The 17,286-nt window shown below is 47.4% G+C and overlaps 1 protein-coding gene across 2 annotated transcripts in view; it reads left to right on the top strand.

Moving 5' to 3' along the window:
- Positions 1-1,204: 1,204 nt before the first annotated feature.
- Positions 1,205-17,286, top strand: part of sema6a (sema domain, transmembrane domain (TM), and cytoplasmic domain, (semaphorin) 6A) — a 52,737-nt gene continuing 36,655 nt past the window's right edge. For both annotated transcript variants that reach the window (XM_034541496.1, XM_034541497.1), the window contains exons 1-5: positions 1,205-1,349; positions 2,103-2,220; positions 12,502-12,562; positions 13,774-13,836; positions 14,296-14,397. In XM_034541496.1, coding sequence (XP_034397387.1) covers positions 1,250-1,349; positions 2,103-2,220; positions 12,502-12,562; positions 13,774-13,836; positions 14,296-14,397 — 444 coding nt within the window. In that variant the 5' untranslated portion in view covers positions 1,205-1,249. The remainder of the gene's footprint in view (positions 1,350-2,102; positions 2,221-12,501; positions 12,563-13,773; positions 13,837-14,295; positions 14,398-17,286) is intronic.

Here is a 17,286-nt window from a genome sequence, read left to right as displayed (position 1 = left end):
TATTCAATTCTTCATCCCCGAAGCATCCCTCACTCTATCTACCCGGCAACATCTCACTGCAGCTTCAACTGGGGGAAAAAAAAAGAAGTGCTTTATGCAAATGAAATGCTTTATTCTTGATTAGATTACAGACGCAATAATTGTCTCGGATGATTTATGGGTGTAATTTGTTGCCTCAAACTACTGTAGGAAAAGCTACGTTGCCATGGTTTGTGCAATGGAGACATTAGAGCAACACAATGTAGGACACCTGCTATAAAATCCACCTCAGTTGGCTCATAGACAATACATTAGCAAATTAGCTTATTGAGGACATTTTGCTTTGCTTTAAAGGTAAATAATCAACCACATCCAGGTAATCAACCCCCCCCCCAGCGCCACGCTAATTGAGGGAGAATAGAGAGTCAACAGTTGCCGGTGAAGGTAGAGACCAAGCGCACTGAGAAATGAGATAAAGTGAAAGGAAAAGCAAGTACGAGCCTGCTGGAGGTTCTTAAACCAAAGCTGTGGTAAAGTGGAGAGTTTAACAGCAACATACTGATGCACTGATTTCACCCGCGGTATTTATCTGCCTGTCGGAATTGGGATGTGGGATTTCTACCTTTCTAGGAGACTGACAAGTGGGAAATTAGGCACTTGCCACGCCACCCCGCCCCATCTCCAGGTACCGCTGGTACTTTACAGGAGGGTTAATCTCAGCAAGAGCTCTCCCACTTCACTAAGACCCCGTCGCACACACTGAGAGAGAGAGAGGCACAGAGATCCACTCCGCCTGACATCGATCTATGACGCATATTACCACCCTAATCCAATTAATTCGGGTTTCGCTTGCCTCACTTGAGTCGTCGAAAATGCATATTTATATATTTATCCCTGACAGATAGCAAAATGCACGGACAGCTAATTCAGGTGGATTTAAATTTGTGTGTCTAACATTATAACCCCCCAGGTTCTGCGTTTCTTTGTTTCACGCAAAGAATGCAGGAACCGCGGAGGGAAAGTAATTGAGGAGGCATTCAGGTGAAAACAGATTTGTTTGACAAACTTTGTATTTCTTTTCTTTTGCTTCCTGCCTTCCCCTCCCATCCATCTCTTTCCCTCCATCCCTCTCCATCCCTCTCCGCCTCCTCCTTGTCCACCGCTTCTGTCTCTCTCTGTGCAGGCCGAGGTAGATCTGTAGCAGAGCACCAGCAGCACCACCAGCAGCAGTAGCAGCGGCGGCGGCGGCGGCGGCGGCGGCGGCGTGACCATGAGGTCAGAGGCCTTGTTACTCTACTTCACGCTACTACACATAGCCGGGGCGGGCTTCCCCGAGGACAGCGAGCCTATCAGCATCTCACACGGCAACTGTAAGTTTATCTTCCTCTCTTCTCTTTTCTGTCTTTTCTCGCCCATCCTCTCATTGCGAAGTCCTCCCTCGCTCTCTCCCGGCACTCTTTTCCCTCTTTTCGCCTCGCGAATCCCCCTCCTCGATGTCTCTCTCACTTGCTCTATCCTTTCGCTCCCCCACATCCCTCTCAACCCCTTGCTTCCTTTGCCCCGCCCCCGCTGCGCTGAATGCAAGTGTAATTTGGCGCCCAAGGATATAGTCCCTCTACACACACTAAAATGCAGGACTTAAAGCAGCATTTGAAACGGAGCCCACCCGACATCAAAGGATAATCCGCTATTTTTCTGTTGGGCTCCTAATGCTGTGTGTGATAGCGCAGACGCTGTTGCAGGCTATAAAAGATAGGGCCATTGTTTCCTCTGTTTCTCAGTGTGTCCTAGCCCGTCCTATACTCTCTCTCGGGCGGGCGCCGTACCTAGCGCTCCTGGCCAGGAGGCCTGCTCCCCTGTCAGATTGTTGGTTCAAACCAAGCGCTCTCTCATCCAGCAATAGAACAATTGCGGGCTACGGCGCCGCACAGTTTCAGTCTGCAATTGATGTTCAAAAGGAGGAGCTCCGCCAACAGCTGTGGTGGCGTTTTCTTTTTTAGCGGAGACACACAGCGATTGACATTTGACCCTAAAGCCCATGAGAGACTTGGCAACGTGTTATTACTGTAATACAGTTATCAATGCGACACACGCAGGGATTCATCTTTGTCCTCTCCTTGCAGACACCAAGCAGTACCCGGCGTTTGTAGGCCACAAACCGGGCAGGAACAACACGCAGCGGCACAAACTGGACATCCAGCTCATCATGATCATGAACAGGACGTTGTACATCGCTGCCAGGTGGGTGATCGTCGCTCGCTCTTCTCCACAGCGCGGAGACGCAGCCGCCGCCTCCGTTTTTCAGACGGAGAGACGTGAACTCGAGAAGACGTTTCCAAATATAGTTTGACTGCTTTTTCTTCGTGGCGTGAATGTGCAGGCCAATGTGGATTGTGATTAATTACGCTGAGCGAGTGTGGGTCCAGCAGGATTATTGAATCCTTCATCAGCCGCTCTCATATTGCAGCTGCTGATTGAAGTTACGGCGATGAACTCTGAGCTATGATTCTCATCAGTTGTTGCCAGTTGAGGATTGTGAACATGTGATCCCGTTTTATTTTTATTTTTTTTACTTGATGATGGCTACCGACCTGAACTTCGGAGCCCCGGTGTGCTGTTTTTCTTTTATAATATTTTTGGGATCAGGAGGGACTCGTTCGGAGCAAAATGCTAAGACTTTGAAGCACTTTGCAGTCTGGACCTTTTGCTTTCATGACCTCTTTGCTGTTTTCTAATTTGGTTCTGCTGTCTGCCAGAACCCCTTTCTCCTTGTACGATGTCCCTGCAGACTTGTGGCCCACCTTGGTTAAACAGCCACACAGACAAACATGCATATGCACGTATACAGGTTAAAACTACAGATTAATTAAACACTAATCTCAAAGAAAAAGACTATGGACTTGATATAGTCCACATTTAGATGCCTGATGCACCATCCAGACAGCAGATAAACAGTAACAGTTAGAATGCCGCCGTTTTGACTCTTTATTTGTAGGCAAAATCGATTCCAACAAAAACTTTATGTCTCTGACAGACGGTTATCCACCCCCCCCCTGTTTGTCACCTGCCTTTATCGCTTCACGTCTATCCGTCAATCTGTTTTTCACCTGCGCTTCTTTAATTTTGCGTGACTCATCTTTCAGAGATAATATGGCTCAATTACACCACCTGGAGACACGGAGAAAACCAATATCGATTCTGTCTTCTCTCCCATCACTGTTATGGTGGAAATGTCCAGAGGCAAAGTGAGCGCTCTATAAAGACAGTCAGCGCCAACAGGCAGGTTTACCTCGGATGCGGTTCCTGAATGTGTCCGTAAGACGCTTAATGAAAGGGATCCTATATCTGTTTGTTCTGTGCCGTCCGTGGCTAATTGAGTGGCCGGCTTGATTGGATACTGTTAAAAGCCACAATAGGGGGTCTTTCTTTGTTTTCCTCCCAAGCATGTCAAATTAAGTGGCCGAGGGAGGCCGCTGCTTTAAGTGGCTCAGCTTTTTGACGTATCTATAGTCATTAAGAGGAGGTGGAGAGTGGAAAAGGCAACAGAGCGACAAGTGAGCCTCTGTGTGTGTGTGCGTGTGTGTGTGTGTGTGTGTGTGTGTGTGTGTGTGTGTGTGTGTGCGTGTGTGTTTGTGTGTGTTCGCGCGCACATGTGTGTGTGTGGTGGAGCGCCAGAGATTTTGGTCTGCCTGTGAGCCACCTGCTCCACATGGAGTATCAGGGGCCTCAGGGCTATGGGAGGGAAGTGAGACTGGAGGGGTGTGTTTGCCACTGTTTGTGAGTGTGTGTCTGTGTGTGTGTGTGTGTGAGAGAGAGAGGGTGTGTGTTGCCCACTTTAGTATGCCGACCAGTTGTCGCATGGATTTAAAAGTGATTTCTTGAGTGTGATATGTGTGCATGTGGAGGTACTCCGGGGGATGGGCGAACACATGTCGACGCGCCAGTTGGCGTGGATACTACAGGGAGCACCCGAGCCTACAGGGAGTTGTGCTCGTGCTCGTGCATGTTGCGAGGTCACCTGGCGCGTCGCTCCCCAGTCGTGCATACTTGCTTAAAGCAGACGGGAATGCTGACACATGGCCCGAGGTATGTGGCCCCCGAATAACTGGAACGGCTGTCCCGGATCAAACCGAGCCGGACGACCGCCATTGATCCTGATGCTGCAGTCAATAGCATGGACGCACAAAACGACAGCCAGCGCACAAAGATCCATCGTCACTAACAGGATATCGATGAAGTCGTGTACAAGTTGAATGACAAAGCGGTTTAAGGCAAACAGAGGAGACAATTAGCACTTTAGAAATCAATGTGAGAGCGGGCCAACTGTCAACCCCGGCAAGTCTCAAGCTACGAATCAACCAACAATACTGCAGGGAAAAGAAGAAGAAGAAACTAGGCGACATCAATAGTTGCTTTTATGACTGTTGTCCAGTCAAATGACTTGTTTATTCCGAGGCCAGCCTGTCACAGCGTTGCCATCATGCCTCCAGACCAGTGGGCCTCAGTTCTTGGTGCGCGGCAGCTTGCAGATGGCCACTGTGAACGCGGTCCAAAGCTCAACACTGTTTCAGGCTGTTTTTTGAATGGCTGCACAGTGTATTAAGTCCCTTTTGGCTCCTGTTTGGTCGCTGGCAATACAATCACACGATTTTTAAGCTGTGAGATGCATACAAACATAGCAACTGATGAAATTGTAAATAGACAAAAGTGGCTTAATCCACAGAGGGGAAGAGACAAGTCTTTGGCAATGGAGGAACTCAGCAACAGATGCAGTGATTGATAATTCATCCCCGGGTTTGAGCCTTGAATGAAATGTATTGATTTGGTAGAATTAGACGCTCTCTTTGCAGAGCTGTGTTCAGCCTTTATATGTTGGCTGCCATTGCAGAGAATGGCCCCTGTTGATGAGGTCACAGCTCATCCAATATGTGTAAAATATCATTAGCCCTCTCAGACTCACACATATTGAGCGTCGATTATGAATTCAGTGCATGACTAGTTTAGTCCCCTTAATATTCTGAATCTTATTCCGTGACTCACTTTCAGGTGCAGTATCCAGAGGGACAGTGCAGCCTGATCAGACACCAGGCAGCTGTTTTTTCTTATGAAGGCCATCAAAAAGCCTCTTGTCTGTTCAGTTTTAACAAGACAGGCATTGGATCGAGTATCGTGTGGATTTTCATAAAATATCTCGGCTCTTGAGAGGGGTGGGGATGCGTAACAAATGCCTCTTTACATCGCTCTCCGCAACAGATGCAGTCGCACACAGAGAAAAACCTGTTCTGGAACTGCGATAAGAGGGCTGTTGTTTGTGAGGTCATAGATGAAAACGAGATTCGGCTCATGTTCAGCTGCTGTTCCATAGTTTTTTTTAGTTTTTGTTTAATGGTGGCAATCAGCTGCACATTATCCACGACAAACTGAGACGTGATGTGTATTAAAGTGCGGGAGATGAACATAAAAACTCCTCCACGCACCCACCCGGGGCTTTACGCAGGTCTCTGCCGCCATGCGTGTTCTGAGGTGTATAGCAGCAGAGTCACGCTCGGTGAAAGCAATAAACTGATCTTGATGCAGCGAGAGATGGACACAGGAGGATTCCTGCCACAGCGGCCCATATTTCACAGTCAAGATACACTATGTTGGGCATTCAGGGGGAATTCATCAAAGTGCAATGGGGGGTTTATCATTCTGATCTCTGAAAACACATATCTCTGTGTGAGCCTGTGCTTGAATGTGGCTGTGTAGGTGTGTGTGTGTGTGTGTGTGTGTGTGTGTGTGTGCAGCAAGCCATGACTTTGACTTTTAGAGTTAGACTATTTTTTTGAACATCGACTGAAGAGGCCAAGTGGTTTATATTTTGAATCATCCGATTATCTGGACCACTTTATTTGGATATGAAGCCGAAAGTGAGTGCACCTGAAATATTGGTAATACTCGCTCATTTCCCAAGAACATATATATATATATATATATATATATATATATATATATATATATATATATATATATATATATTTATATTTATATATATGATTGACTCGATGAAAAACTAAGGTTGCATGCAATTAGAATTTCACGTTCAGCACATGACGAGAAGAGAAATGCAGAGAACGAGACAGACACTCCATACGTAATTTTGTGTGTGTGTGTGTGTGTGTGTGTGCGTGTCTGTGAATGTGTTACTGTATAGCCTGCCTAGCGAGCATGCCCCAGGTCTCTCCACATGCAGGGCATAGTCGCAATTCTCGGCCCTCAGTCGGCTTTCACCATGGTAACACCAACCGCACTCTGTTTACACCCCTCTATGAGGCTGGGAAGCATGGGAACCAGAGAGAGAATGTGTGTGTGTGTGTGTGTGTGTGTGTTGGGGGGTGGGGGTGTAGACAGTGAGAGACAGAGGGAAAGATCTGTGTGAGAGTGGAGCAACCAAAATTTGTGGCTGCACTCACACAGAGACACAAACATCCACACAAAGACGCGCGCGCACACACACACACATATGGACTCAACAATCCAGATTACCGTCCTTCCGTTGAGTCCTCAGGAACAGTCGTGCCTCTGTGGCCTTGGTTCCTCCCTGTCGGGTCTCTTTAGGTCTCGCAGTGGAGACCACTAGAGTCTCCATTATTGTAGCAGCACCAAATCCTGTTAAAACCCACTAATGACTGGGATTACACGGTTGCCTCCTCTCCCTCCGCTCGCAGCACCCGCGACATCCAGCCACGTCCACACTCTGAAACAAAAGCTTGCAGCTCCAGTGGACGCAGTCACCTGAATTAAAAGTTGGAACTAAGTTTCCGTTGAAAGACATCACTCCGACAACATGTCAAATACTTTTGAAGTTGTAGCAACTCATCCGGCAAAAATATATATACGGAGCCAGGAACTCGTAATTTGGGTTCTCGGAGTTACATGTTGTTGATCTATGGATCTGTGTAATAAAATCTGTGTAAAAAAACAACATGACATTATGTACAAAATATTGCTTCAGGGCATGTTCTCACATTTGGTGTGCACATAATTAATTCATCAGCAAAAATTTAAGTTATTAAGTTAACTGGATGGCACGAATAGCTAATTGTCTCACTTTCTCGCCTGGAGATATGGGAACATGTTTTTTAAGACCACTGGATGAAATTCAATAGATGAATATAAAATAAGCCACATCTTTTATGCAGATGGTATGCATGCCGGCCTAACTGCGCCTAAGTGTGCAAGCTGAAAACATGCACCTCACCTCTCTGACCCAGACACACACACACACACACACACACACACACACACACACACAAACACAAACACACACTCGCACACTCACAAAAAGGAGATGCGGAGAGAATGTAGAAAGCGGTAATGAGAACCTCAACCTTCGAAAAGAACAACCTGCCTCAGCTCGGGGGGTGAGTGAACTCTGGCTTGTTGTATTTCATGCCACTGCATCAGCGAGGGCCTCTCTGTGCCCTCGGCCCATTCAGCACCGACCCCCCCCCCCCCACACACACACTCGGCCCAAAGGTGCCTGCTGGCTTCCGCGGTTCCCTCCCATCCACTTTGTGAAGAGGATTTGAACCAGGAGAAAGTCCAAAACAATGCACAATAGACCCTCCTCTACAGCCCGTGATCCAGTTATGTAGAGAGAGAGAGAGAGAGAGAGAGAGAGAGAGGAATATGGGCGAAGAGGTGGGAGAGGAAGGCGGACGTGCAGGCATTTAAAGTTCAAGGAAAAAGAGGGCCGGTGCACGGCCAAAGGTGCGGAGTGCATGCTAATGGAACTCTTTCTCTCCTTTCTCACAAGATAGTTTGACAAAGGCCCAGCCCGGGCTGGCCGTCACCGCAGCTGAAATGCGCTGTAATGAAAACGGCATTCTTCCACACAAAGACCCCGGTTGTTCCCGGCGGCCACGCATGGCTACATGTCATGTCCGACGGAGACCCTCCATGCCCACTCCTTCTCACACTCTCGCCCGCGCTCAGTTGCTCTACCGTCTGCTGCCTGGGACCGTTCATGTCCTTCCTCTCCCTGTCTGCGCTCATCCTTTTCACAGCGACTCCATGTTTGTGCCCAAGAGGATTTTTGCATACCTTCGGCCCCACTCACACTTCTTTTTGTTTTGTCGCTGAGTTTTCGGGGAAACGCTCGTCGGCTGTCAAAAAGGCTTCTGTCGTTTCGTTTTTCCTCGGATTATCACAGCGTTTCTTTTTTCAATAATTTCACAACACAGCCTGCAAAACAGGCGCTGAAAAAAACACGGTGTCGTCCTCGGGGCACGCTTGATTCATAGTTTACAGTTGAGAGTGAGGAAATGATGGGAAAGAGGGCGACATGCAGAACAACATCCCTCGGTGGATTTTGTTAAAGGAAGTCACCATGTTTAAGGCCTCTCTCACACCGGATATATTCTTTTAAATGCTTGGTTTAGTCTCAAAATGACTCAAACGAAGTGGAAGAACACTCCTACGTCATGTTTCATTCTCATGAACAATGTTTGAAGGGAAATGTGAATATATATATACATCTATAATGTAAATTGATTCCACTCTTGGAAACAATAAACGATAGAGCACCTATTTTTATATTCACACAAGCTGCTCAGTGCAAACGAACCAGGCTGTTGCGTATCAGAATACGGTTGGCTCATTACTCTTTGCCACAGTTTTCAGTTTTGCCCCAACAGGACGTCATATTTTACTCAGACCAGTTGTTTAGTCTGAACTATTCTCAGCGGGCGAGAACTGTCTTGAAATGTGACCTCGGCCTAAAACGAGGTCAGTGGGAGGCCGGTCTTCTTCGACGTTTTCAACAGTCAACACATAAGACACATGTTCACGCAGTGCAAAATAAACCGTCTAATGTAAATATCAATTCAATTCAGTTTATTTTGTATAGCCCAATATCACAAATTACAAATTGTCCTCAGAGGGCTTTACAATCTGTACACATACGACATCCCTGTCCCAGGACCTCACATCGGATCAGGAAAAACTCCCCAAAAATAACCTTTGACAGGGAAAAAAGGGAAGAAACTTTCAGGAGAGCAACAGAGGAGGATCCCTCTCCCCGGATGGACAGATGCAATAGATGTCATGTGTACAGAATGAACATCATTACAGAGTTACATAAACACATTACATGAATATGACAATGTATGAATGGAACTCCAATCCATGAAACAGAAGGTGGTAGAGAGGAGGGGGGGCAAATATATCGATGTATGTATATGTGGATCTACTGTGGGTGTATGGTGTGTTACAAACAACGTGGCGTCATCTGTTAAAGTGATGGGAATGTTGCTTGAGGGCATGTTTTGTTAGCACATAATTAATTCATTAGCACAAATCCAGTTGACCAGGTCACATCACTCAAAATCAAACTGGAGTGTAAATATGAGTCTGAGACATATTTAACATTTAGCGTTCCACATCATCTCCAGTACGCTTGGTTATTCCAAATGTCATTTTGTTTCCTGTCATTCATTGAATAGCCGCTTAGCTCATTGCATTGTAATCAAACATTTGTGATAATTGATAAATCATTTCAGGTATTTCTTTCAGCAAAAATTCAGTAAAGATTTTGTAAAGATTGTGGAAGGAACATATTTTGGTTTTGATCATATTTTTGAATGTCTTTTTTTACCAAGTGATTTAACGATTAATCAAGAACATTATGGGCAACATAAATTGTATTACCCAAGAACTAATAGTAAGAATAGTTCATGAATGCAAAGCTTTTTGGGTGTCACATGTCAGATCACAACTCTGAATGGATCGCTTGTTTCAAGCAGGTTCCAACCCAGCAAGTGGATTTCCATTGGTTATTAATTAAACGGAAACCACTGGCTGCCCGGAAGGAAGGAGATCAATTGTCAGACTTCAGGTTTGCCTCGTAAAGTGGTCCACGTTAATGTTAACTCAACTGGATTTGTAGTTGATGGTCTACTCCACCGTACAATACCACCAGTGTAGTCCCTTGAAGACCGTGCCTTCGCTTTCCGTCTTCTCTTTTTGTCTGAGGTTATAACGATGTGACTCGCACACCAGAATGTGTCGTAATATGAGTTCAGGTGCAGTGGTGAAGAAGGGAAAGGGTGGATATGTGTGTTTGTGTTCACATGTTGGGGTAAAAGGACGCTGAGGGGGGGTGTCCTTGCACATGTGTGTGTGGTGTGTGTTTAGAAAGCTGGTGTTGACACAGACACAGCCGCTCCATTGTCCTTCTCTGACTCCAGTCAGGATGTTTGAGGGACGCATCATCGCTTGGCTCGCTCTAATCTCAGCTGGAACCAAAAGAAACCCCGCGGCTAGAAGGCCCTCGGCCCCTCGAGGTCACTGTCGGGGGCGGGACTAAGAGAGGGACAAGCCTGGAGAGCGTAGCCGGGGCGGTGACCGTCCAACATTACGGAGCAGTCGATTGCATATACCCATGAGACGTTTTAAAATTGCAGGCAGTAAAATAACCCACTGGGATTACACTAAATCCGCCAAGTAATCCTCTGATTCAAAAGCTTTCGATTTAGTTTACCGGTAGTCTTTTTTAATACAAAGTTAGAGTTTTAATATAAAGATATAAATGAAGTTCAATTAGCAAGTCGGTGAACTTCAGGAGGCGTTGCTGAACATTACAGCGTGATCAACCATCGTGCTGGTGTGGAGTAAAAAAAAAAGAAAGAAGTAATCTTTGATAAATCACAGTTGTGCCCTTTTAATAATCACATTTACTGTAGCCACATGTTGGCATTTCCTGTTACCGTGGCAGTAAGGTTAAAAGAAACACTAAAACAGGGGGCCATTCAGGAACCCTGGAAATTCAATCCAGATCAATTAGCCAGAGTAGTGAAATGGTAGCGCTGCCGGAGCGCCTTAATGAAAAACATTTTGCATCAGAGTTCACTCGCTTTTTGAGTCACGGCAGACGGCTCGGTGACACTTGGCGTCTGGTCGTTTGCTCGAGAACGAGAAGCCGAATGGAGGAAGGACGTGGCATACATCCCGGTGACCTGGGGCTGACCTCCTCCTTTCTTTTTCTCCTTTCATGGCTGACATGAACACGTTATTAATTTCAATGGGTTTTACAGAATTTATTTGTTTAAGAACAGTGCAATGTATATTCCACTTATTACCCTTTTTTACGGATTGACGTGTAAAATGAGGTTTGCACTCTAGCGTTGAACTTGAATAATGTTTAATTAAACGTACATCTATAGTCATCTATCCGGTGAGGGGAATGACGCACGATGTGCTGTCGAAGAGTTGACAGACTTCACAGCGCACCTGGAAAGAAGTGATAGAAAACACAGCACGCTTTCCATTTCACTTGGGCCCGGATGTGTCCTCTTACCGCTGAGGAAGCGGCGCTGTTTGCAACCTGCTCTCCAAGATTAATTATTCAATTTGGGCGTCGTGGCCAATAATGGACAGTAGACTGTGTTTTCTTTTTTTTAATCCTGGAGGAGATGGCGGTGCCCCCCAGGAAAGCGATATAAGTGGATTCATTTCAGAGATGCCTGTTCCTCCGAAGACTTTATTAGATTTAGTTAATGAGAGAGCGAGGCAGAGCTGGCTGGCGGAGCGCAGGTTGGGGAGCTGGGAGTGTAATTAAGCTGCGAGTCTGACGACGCCACTGTTGCACACTTTGATTAAAAACACGTTCGGCGGCTAATCTCCGACAAATTAAAGCGGTTATATCGCTTGGCGCGGTCACCTTTGGTTCGCTCCTTGAAAACGAGGTAAACCCCCCACCCCCACCCCCATCCCTCTTTACTGACTCTCGTCCGCTCACACCTTCTTCGACACAGCACAGCCGCACCCCTCCCTCCCTCTCTCCCTGTCTGCACCCTTAATTATCGGCAGTAAGTAGGTGCAGCTATACGCGCCTGGGCCCACCAGCCGGAGAGGCCGTTCACCCGTTGTGGGTTTTATGTCTTCCATATGCCCGGCTGCGGCCTGTGCGTCTGGAGCCTGTAACACAGGAGAGGTCTGTATATGTCGCAGGCCGGCACACACAGGTCTTCTTGTCTGAGCCGTAATGAGTGTTGGTATAGATTTCCTGTGGCTCAAACACTAGGATTAATTGACCTGAACAGCTCTGAGTGACTTGGCACCTCCCGTCTCAACCCTTCCCCTTCCCCTCCGCCTCCCTCAACCCCCCCGCCCCCCGAACACACCCCCCGCACACACCCTCAGGACCTTTTTCTGTGGACAAAGAGGCTTTTGTCCCCGGGCCTGCGCCACAGCGCTCTAAAGCTTTGTTGACTGTTTCTGTCTGACAGAGCAAATAGCTCTGGCCTCCTTTTGTTTATTGTCATTTTTTTTGTTGAAGTTCGAACAAAGTTTATACAAAGACCCTTTTTTCCGACGTTGTTTGCTGCCCGCAGAGGGGTAAAGCAGAGGGGAGACAAGAAATGGGTTAATTTGTTTGTTGGATTTTTATTTTGGATGTTTTGACTGTATGCTGCTGTCTTGACTCTTATCTTCTCATCTCTCTCTCCTTTCTCCCTCCCTCCCTCCCTCCCTCCCTTGCAGGGATCACATATACACGGTGGACACGGACACTGCCAACAGTGACGAGATCTTTTTCAGTAAGGTGAGTGAGACGCCCGCCACTCTGAGGACGCGTTGTTCTCAGCGTGATCGGCAACGTAACCCTAATGACTCGCCTCCTGGGTGCCACTGTGTGTTTGTGTGTGCGCCGCACGTGTGTGTGCGTGTGTGTGTGTGCGTGTGCCCGCCAGCAGTCCTACTCACCCACTCACCGGCGTGATCCTGCCAAACTCGCCTCGCTGACCCTGTTGAGAAGATTATCCAATCAATCATTCAGCGAACCACCTGCGTCATCCGCGCTCGTCACTGGGACAGTGGAAGAAGGGCCGATGTGTGTGTGTGTGTGTGTGTGTTACGGAAGCTGGGAGGACGGAGGAGGAAGTGGAGGGAGGAAAAAGAGAGGGGGACAAAATGTACGAGATGGATTGCTGGTGGGGGAGGAGGTCTCATTGTATGTTTTCAGATTATTCAGAAAGCGCCTCATATTTACATAGGCCCCTCAGCCGTAATAACCCACTCTCCATTCCAATCGCCGGCATCATTTCTTTCTCTCAACGTAATGCATGCCAACAGAATTCAAACAAGGCCGTTCTGGTGTGTGCAACAACCCCGCCGTGCCTCCACCTCATCCACTTCAATGTCAAAGCCCCGGTGACTGGGCCCTAATGAGAGCGGGCTGCAGATGAAAGGCCAATGGGAGACGCGCAGATTGATTGATGACTGAGGAGTCTTTAATCAGCGGCCGAGCTCCAAACATGCTGTACGGCGGCGGCAGCCTGAACCAACCAGATCGGCGCTGACCCTCAGGCCACGCGGGGGTGGAGGGTGGGAGGGGTTGCCAGATATAACTTAGCACTGACTGATAAGTGTGTGTGACAATGACAGAGGCCGGGTACGTTTGTGTGTGTGTGTGTGTGTGTGCATAAGGATGGCCAGCCTATCAATCCACAGAAATGAGCTCTCAGCTCCGAGGCAGGATCTGTCCTTGGACAGACTCTACTCTGATACGGGGTCAGTATCGTATTTCCTCCTCCCCTGTTAGCGAATTAGAAGTTCAAGGAGGTAAACTAATCTCCAGTCAGCGCTTAGTACAAAGTTCACCTCGGAGCAGGTGCCTCATTAGTGGAATCAATGACGGAGAATCTCAGATGATGATTATTGATCACAGTATGGATTGGTTATTGACCTCTATGGTGCCTTCTGTTTTTGTCCTTGTCCTCTTCTCCTATCTTATTTGCTTTTTTCTTTCTCCAGAAAATGACATGGAAGTCCAGACAGGCAGATGTGGACACTTGCAGAATGAAAGGGAAGCATAAGGTAGAGAAAACACACACACACAGACACACACACACACACACACACACACACACACACACACTCATACACACACACACGCACACACGGACATGAACGGGCATAGAGGTTTAATGACACACTCCCTGCAGCTTAAATCAACGACAATCTTCATCTCAAATAGCAGTGCAACTGTGTTTTCTCTGGCGTTGCTGTGCGTTCTAACAAAACTGTGGAAATGAATAAAGATTTCATTAATGCACCGTGAGGAAACGTTACATTTCATGATTACGCGCTTGATGTTTGTTTCACATGCCTCCCCCTTGTCTGTGGGGCGCTGCATGCTGTACTTCAAAAGAAAGAAAGAAAGAGGCCCCTGTTTAAAAAAAAAAAGAAAAAGCAACCACATGTGAAAGTGTCTCTTATAAAAGACGCTGATGGCTCATGACTCTTTCCGTCTCTCCCGGCCTGCGCTACCCGAAGGACGAGTGTCACAACTTCATCAAAGTCGTCCTGCAGCAAAATGAAGACACCTTGTTTGTGTGTGGGACAAATGCCTTCAACCCCTCCTGTCGGACCTACAAGGTACACACACACACACACACACACACACACACACACACACACACACACACACACACAGAGGTAATAACTGCTCTGTGCTGCTCTTTGCCCTTTTAAGAACACAATGGCTGACCTTCGTTACACATGTGTGCACGTAGCCTCTTAAAACTCCTCTCGCCTCCTTTTATTCCTCCCTCTGTCACACACTCAGGGATATTTTTCACACGCAACCCTGAGCATGCGGGAGTTTAGAGGGTGAGGGGGTGGGGGGTGGTGAAGCGATGGACATAGATGGATGACTTTCACAACTCAGCAGGCCCCTTCTCATGTCTTTATCTCCAGGTGTACTCTGGCACGCTCGATTTAGAAGCCGAGAAACCTAACTACCTAGAGCGCCGTCTCGCATACACACTAACTCACTGAAGGCGGAGGCCTGAAATCCGATTCGATCCCCCCCCCCCCGTAAACAGTTCGCATTTGTGCGGGGCGGGGCGGGTCTAGAAGAGTTTCAAAATTCCAAAACCCAAGAAGAAGACACATTTTGCTGACCTCGGGTTGTGAAGGAGAGCAGGTTGACTTCAAGATTGACCTGACGGACACACATAAAGATGTCAAGACAACATGGAGGGAGGGAGGGGGGGCATTGCTCATACAGTGAAGCAGATGGACAAATAAAAAAAAAAAGTTCAGGCATACCGGCAGATGGAAAGACAGACATCAAAAGCAGATGGGCTGCCTTCAAACTAAAAAGTTACACATTTTTGTACCTCCCTGCAGACATAATTGTGATGTTTTCTGACCCCTCAGTGTGAAAAATGAGTGAGTAAAACTGAGCTCTGGGCTAGCGTTAAGAGAGCAGAACACGCCCCTTTGAGGGGGATAGCTTCACTGATCGTTACCAAAATATGTATCTAACTTTGAGGCACAAGCGATGCCCGAGTGCCGAGAACAGAAACAGAAAGGCGTAGACTAGTTATTGTTGTTGGGGATAACGCTCACACTTTATACGCCTCCGCTCCCTCGCCTCCATAGTTTGGCACGCTCAGCACACAGAGTGGACGTCTTTCAATTTACTGACTTCTCCCACAGGAAAAAGTGGCAATTTATGTCCCCCGCGTTTATCAGGCGCCGCTGGCATTTATTAATTTTTTTTTACAGCCCCTCCGGTTGTGGTTGCAAGGTTTTGTTTTTGAGCTGTCACTGCAACGACGCTGCTGCTCGTCCGGTGGAGTGCCGTTAAAAATACAGCGAGGCTGGGTGAAGTAAAGGGCCGTAAAGACAACAACACACACACACACACACACACACACGCATGTTGCCTTTCACAAACATAAAAGGAGATGCACACCGCACATAAATCACTGCGCATGATGGCCGATGTAAATCTCAAAATGAATGATGTATTTGAAGGAAGAAAACAATTTAGTCATTTTGTGGAGAAAAAAAAAACACATCTGTGCATAAGGCTGTGATGAAATAGGGCGGGTTCTATTCAAATGTTTTGTTTTTTTTCTGTGTTTTTCAAATTTGCTCGCTCCAATTAGACCATATATATCAGTGAGTCACTAATGTGCCTCCAACTGCTCTTTCCCTGAAAAAGTAATTCCACCGACACACTGACTACACTGTAATTATTTTTTGCTTGAATGAATAAGCCATTTTAGTCTGGAAATAATTGAATCAATATGCCATGACTAAATTCAAATGAAATGTAAAGGCTGTCCAAAGAAGACATTGAAGGCATTTAAAATGTCGTACTGTTAAAATTAAAATGCCTCGGCACATGTGTGCGTGTGTGTGGGGGGGGGGGGGACGACGACGACGACGACGACAAACACAAGTGTGCATTCACTCACATCTGTATAAACAGAATCATTAGACACACACACACACACACACCACACACACACACACACACACACAGAAACAGTGTATGCGGGTAGGCCGGCAGGCTCTCTGGGCAGATAGCAGGCCTTTGATGGCGTTCTGGGTTCATGCTTGGTAAAAATAGTGTGTGTGTGTGTGTGTGTGTGTGTGTGTGGTTAAATCCACCTTGGCCACAGTTTGCCTCTCCATCTCCCCAGTGTGACAGCGTTGAAAAGAGCTTCTGTTTCGGGGCCAGCCTCATCCCACATTAATCAACAGCGCTGCGAGGGCGAGCAGGAGAGGGGAGGATGGGGTGGGGTGGGGGGGTGGGGTGGGTAGCAGAGGTGGAAGGGAGACAGAGGGGGTAGAAGGGACCAGATACACCTCCACGCTGTTTTCTCCTCCAACACCTTTCCTGCCCATATTGCCTCTTTATTTTTACAAACCCGACCAACATGCTCTCCTCATTAGCTTCATTGCATTATACCGGCCCTCACCGCGTGCTGGTATCGAAACATCACTTACACATAAATGCACACAGAAAAACACACACACACACACACACACAGACAGACACCTTGGCAGCCACGGCACAATCCTCGCCCCTGGGCACCACACTGCACCCAAGTCCCTCTCTTTTTCTATTCATCCTCCCTCTCTCTCCCTCCTCTCCTGCCAGCCTCGATTCCTCCCTCCCTTCCTCCCTCCTCCTCCTTCGCTCCCACCATCTTTCCCCTCTGTTGCTTTCTCCCTCCGTCACTCCCTCGCTGTGTTGTAATAATAAACGCCCCATCCAGCTGGGCTGATCTATGACTGGAGTCGGTTTCATCGCCTGTTGCCGGGCGATGCTGTCCGTGGGGGGGCTGGGAGGGGGGATCAGCGGGTCACAGGTGACGCGTCCTCGACTCGATTCTGGGGGACTGGGGAAATTCACGTGTGCCAAGTCAGAGATGGGATTAATGCAAACGGAGGGACTTGTCGTCATAAATACACACACATGCCTCTGTATGATACAGCTCTTCCAGAAGATTGACAGAAAATGAC

The sequence above is a fragment of the Cyclopterus lumpus genome, chromosome 9, assembly GCF_009769545.1.
Source record: "Cyclopterus lumpus isolate fCycLum1 chromosome 9, fCycLum1.pri, whole genome shotgun sequence".
NCBI lineage: Eukaryota > Metazoa > Chordata > Actinopteri > Perciformes > Cyclopteridae > Cyclopterus > Cyclopterus lumpus.
The sequence above is the reverse complement of the archived record's forward strand: the minus strand, read 5'-3'. Positions and strand labels throughout refer to the sequence as shown.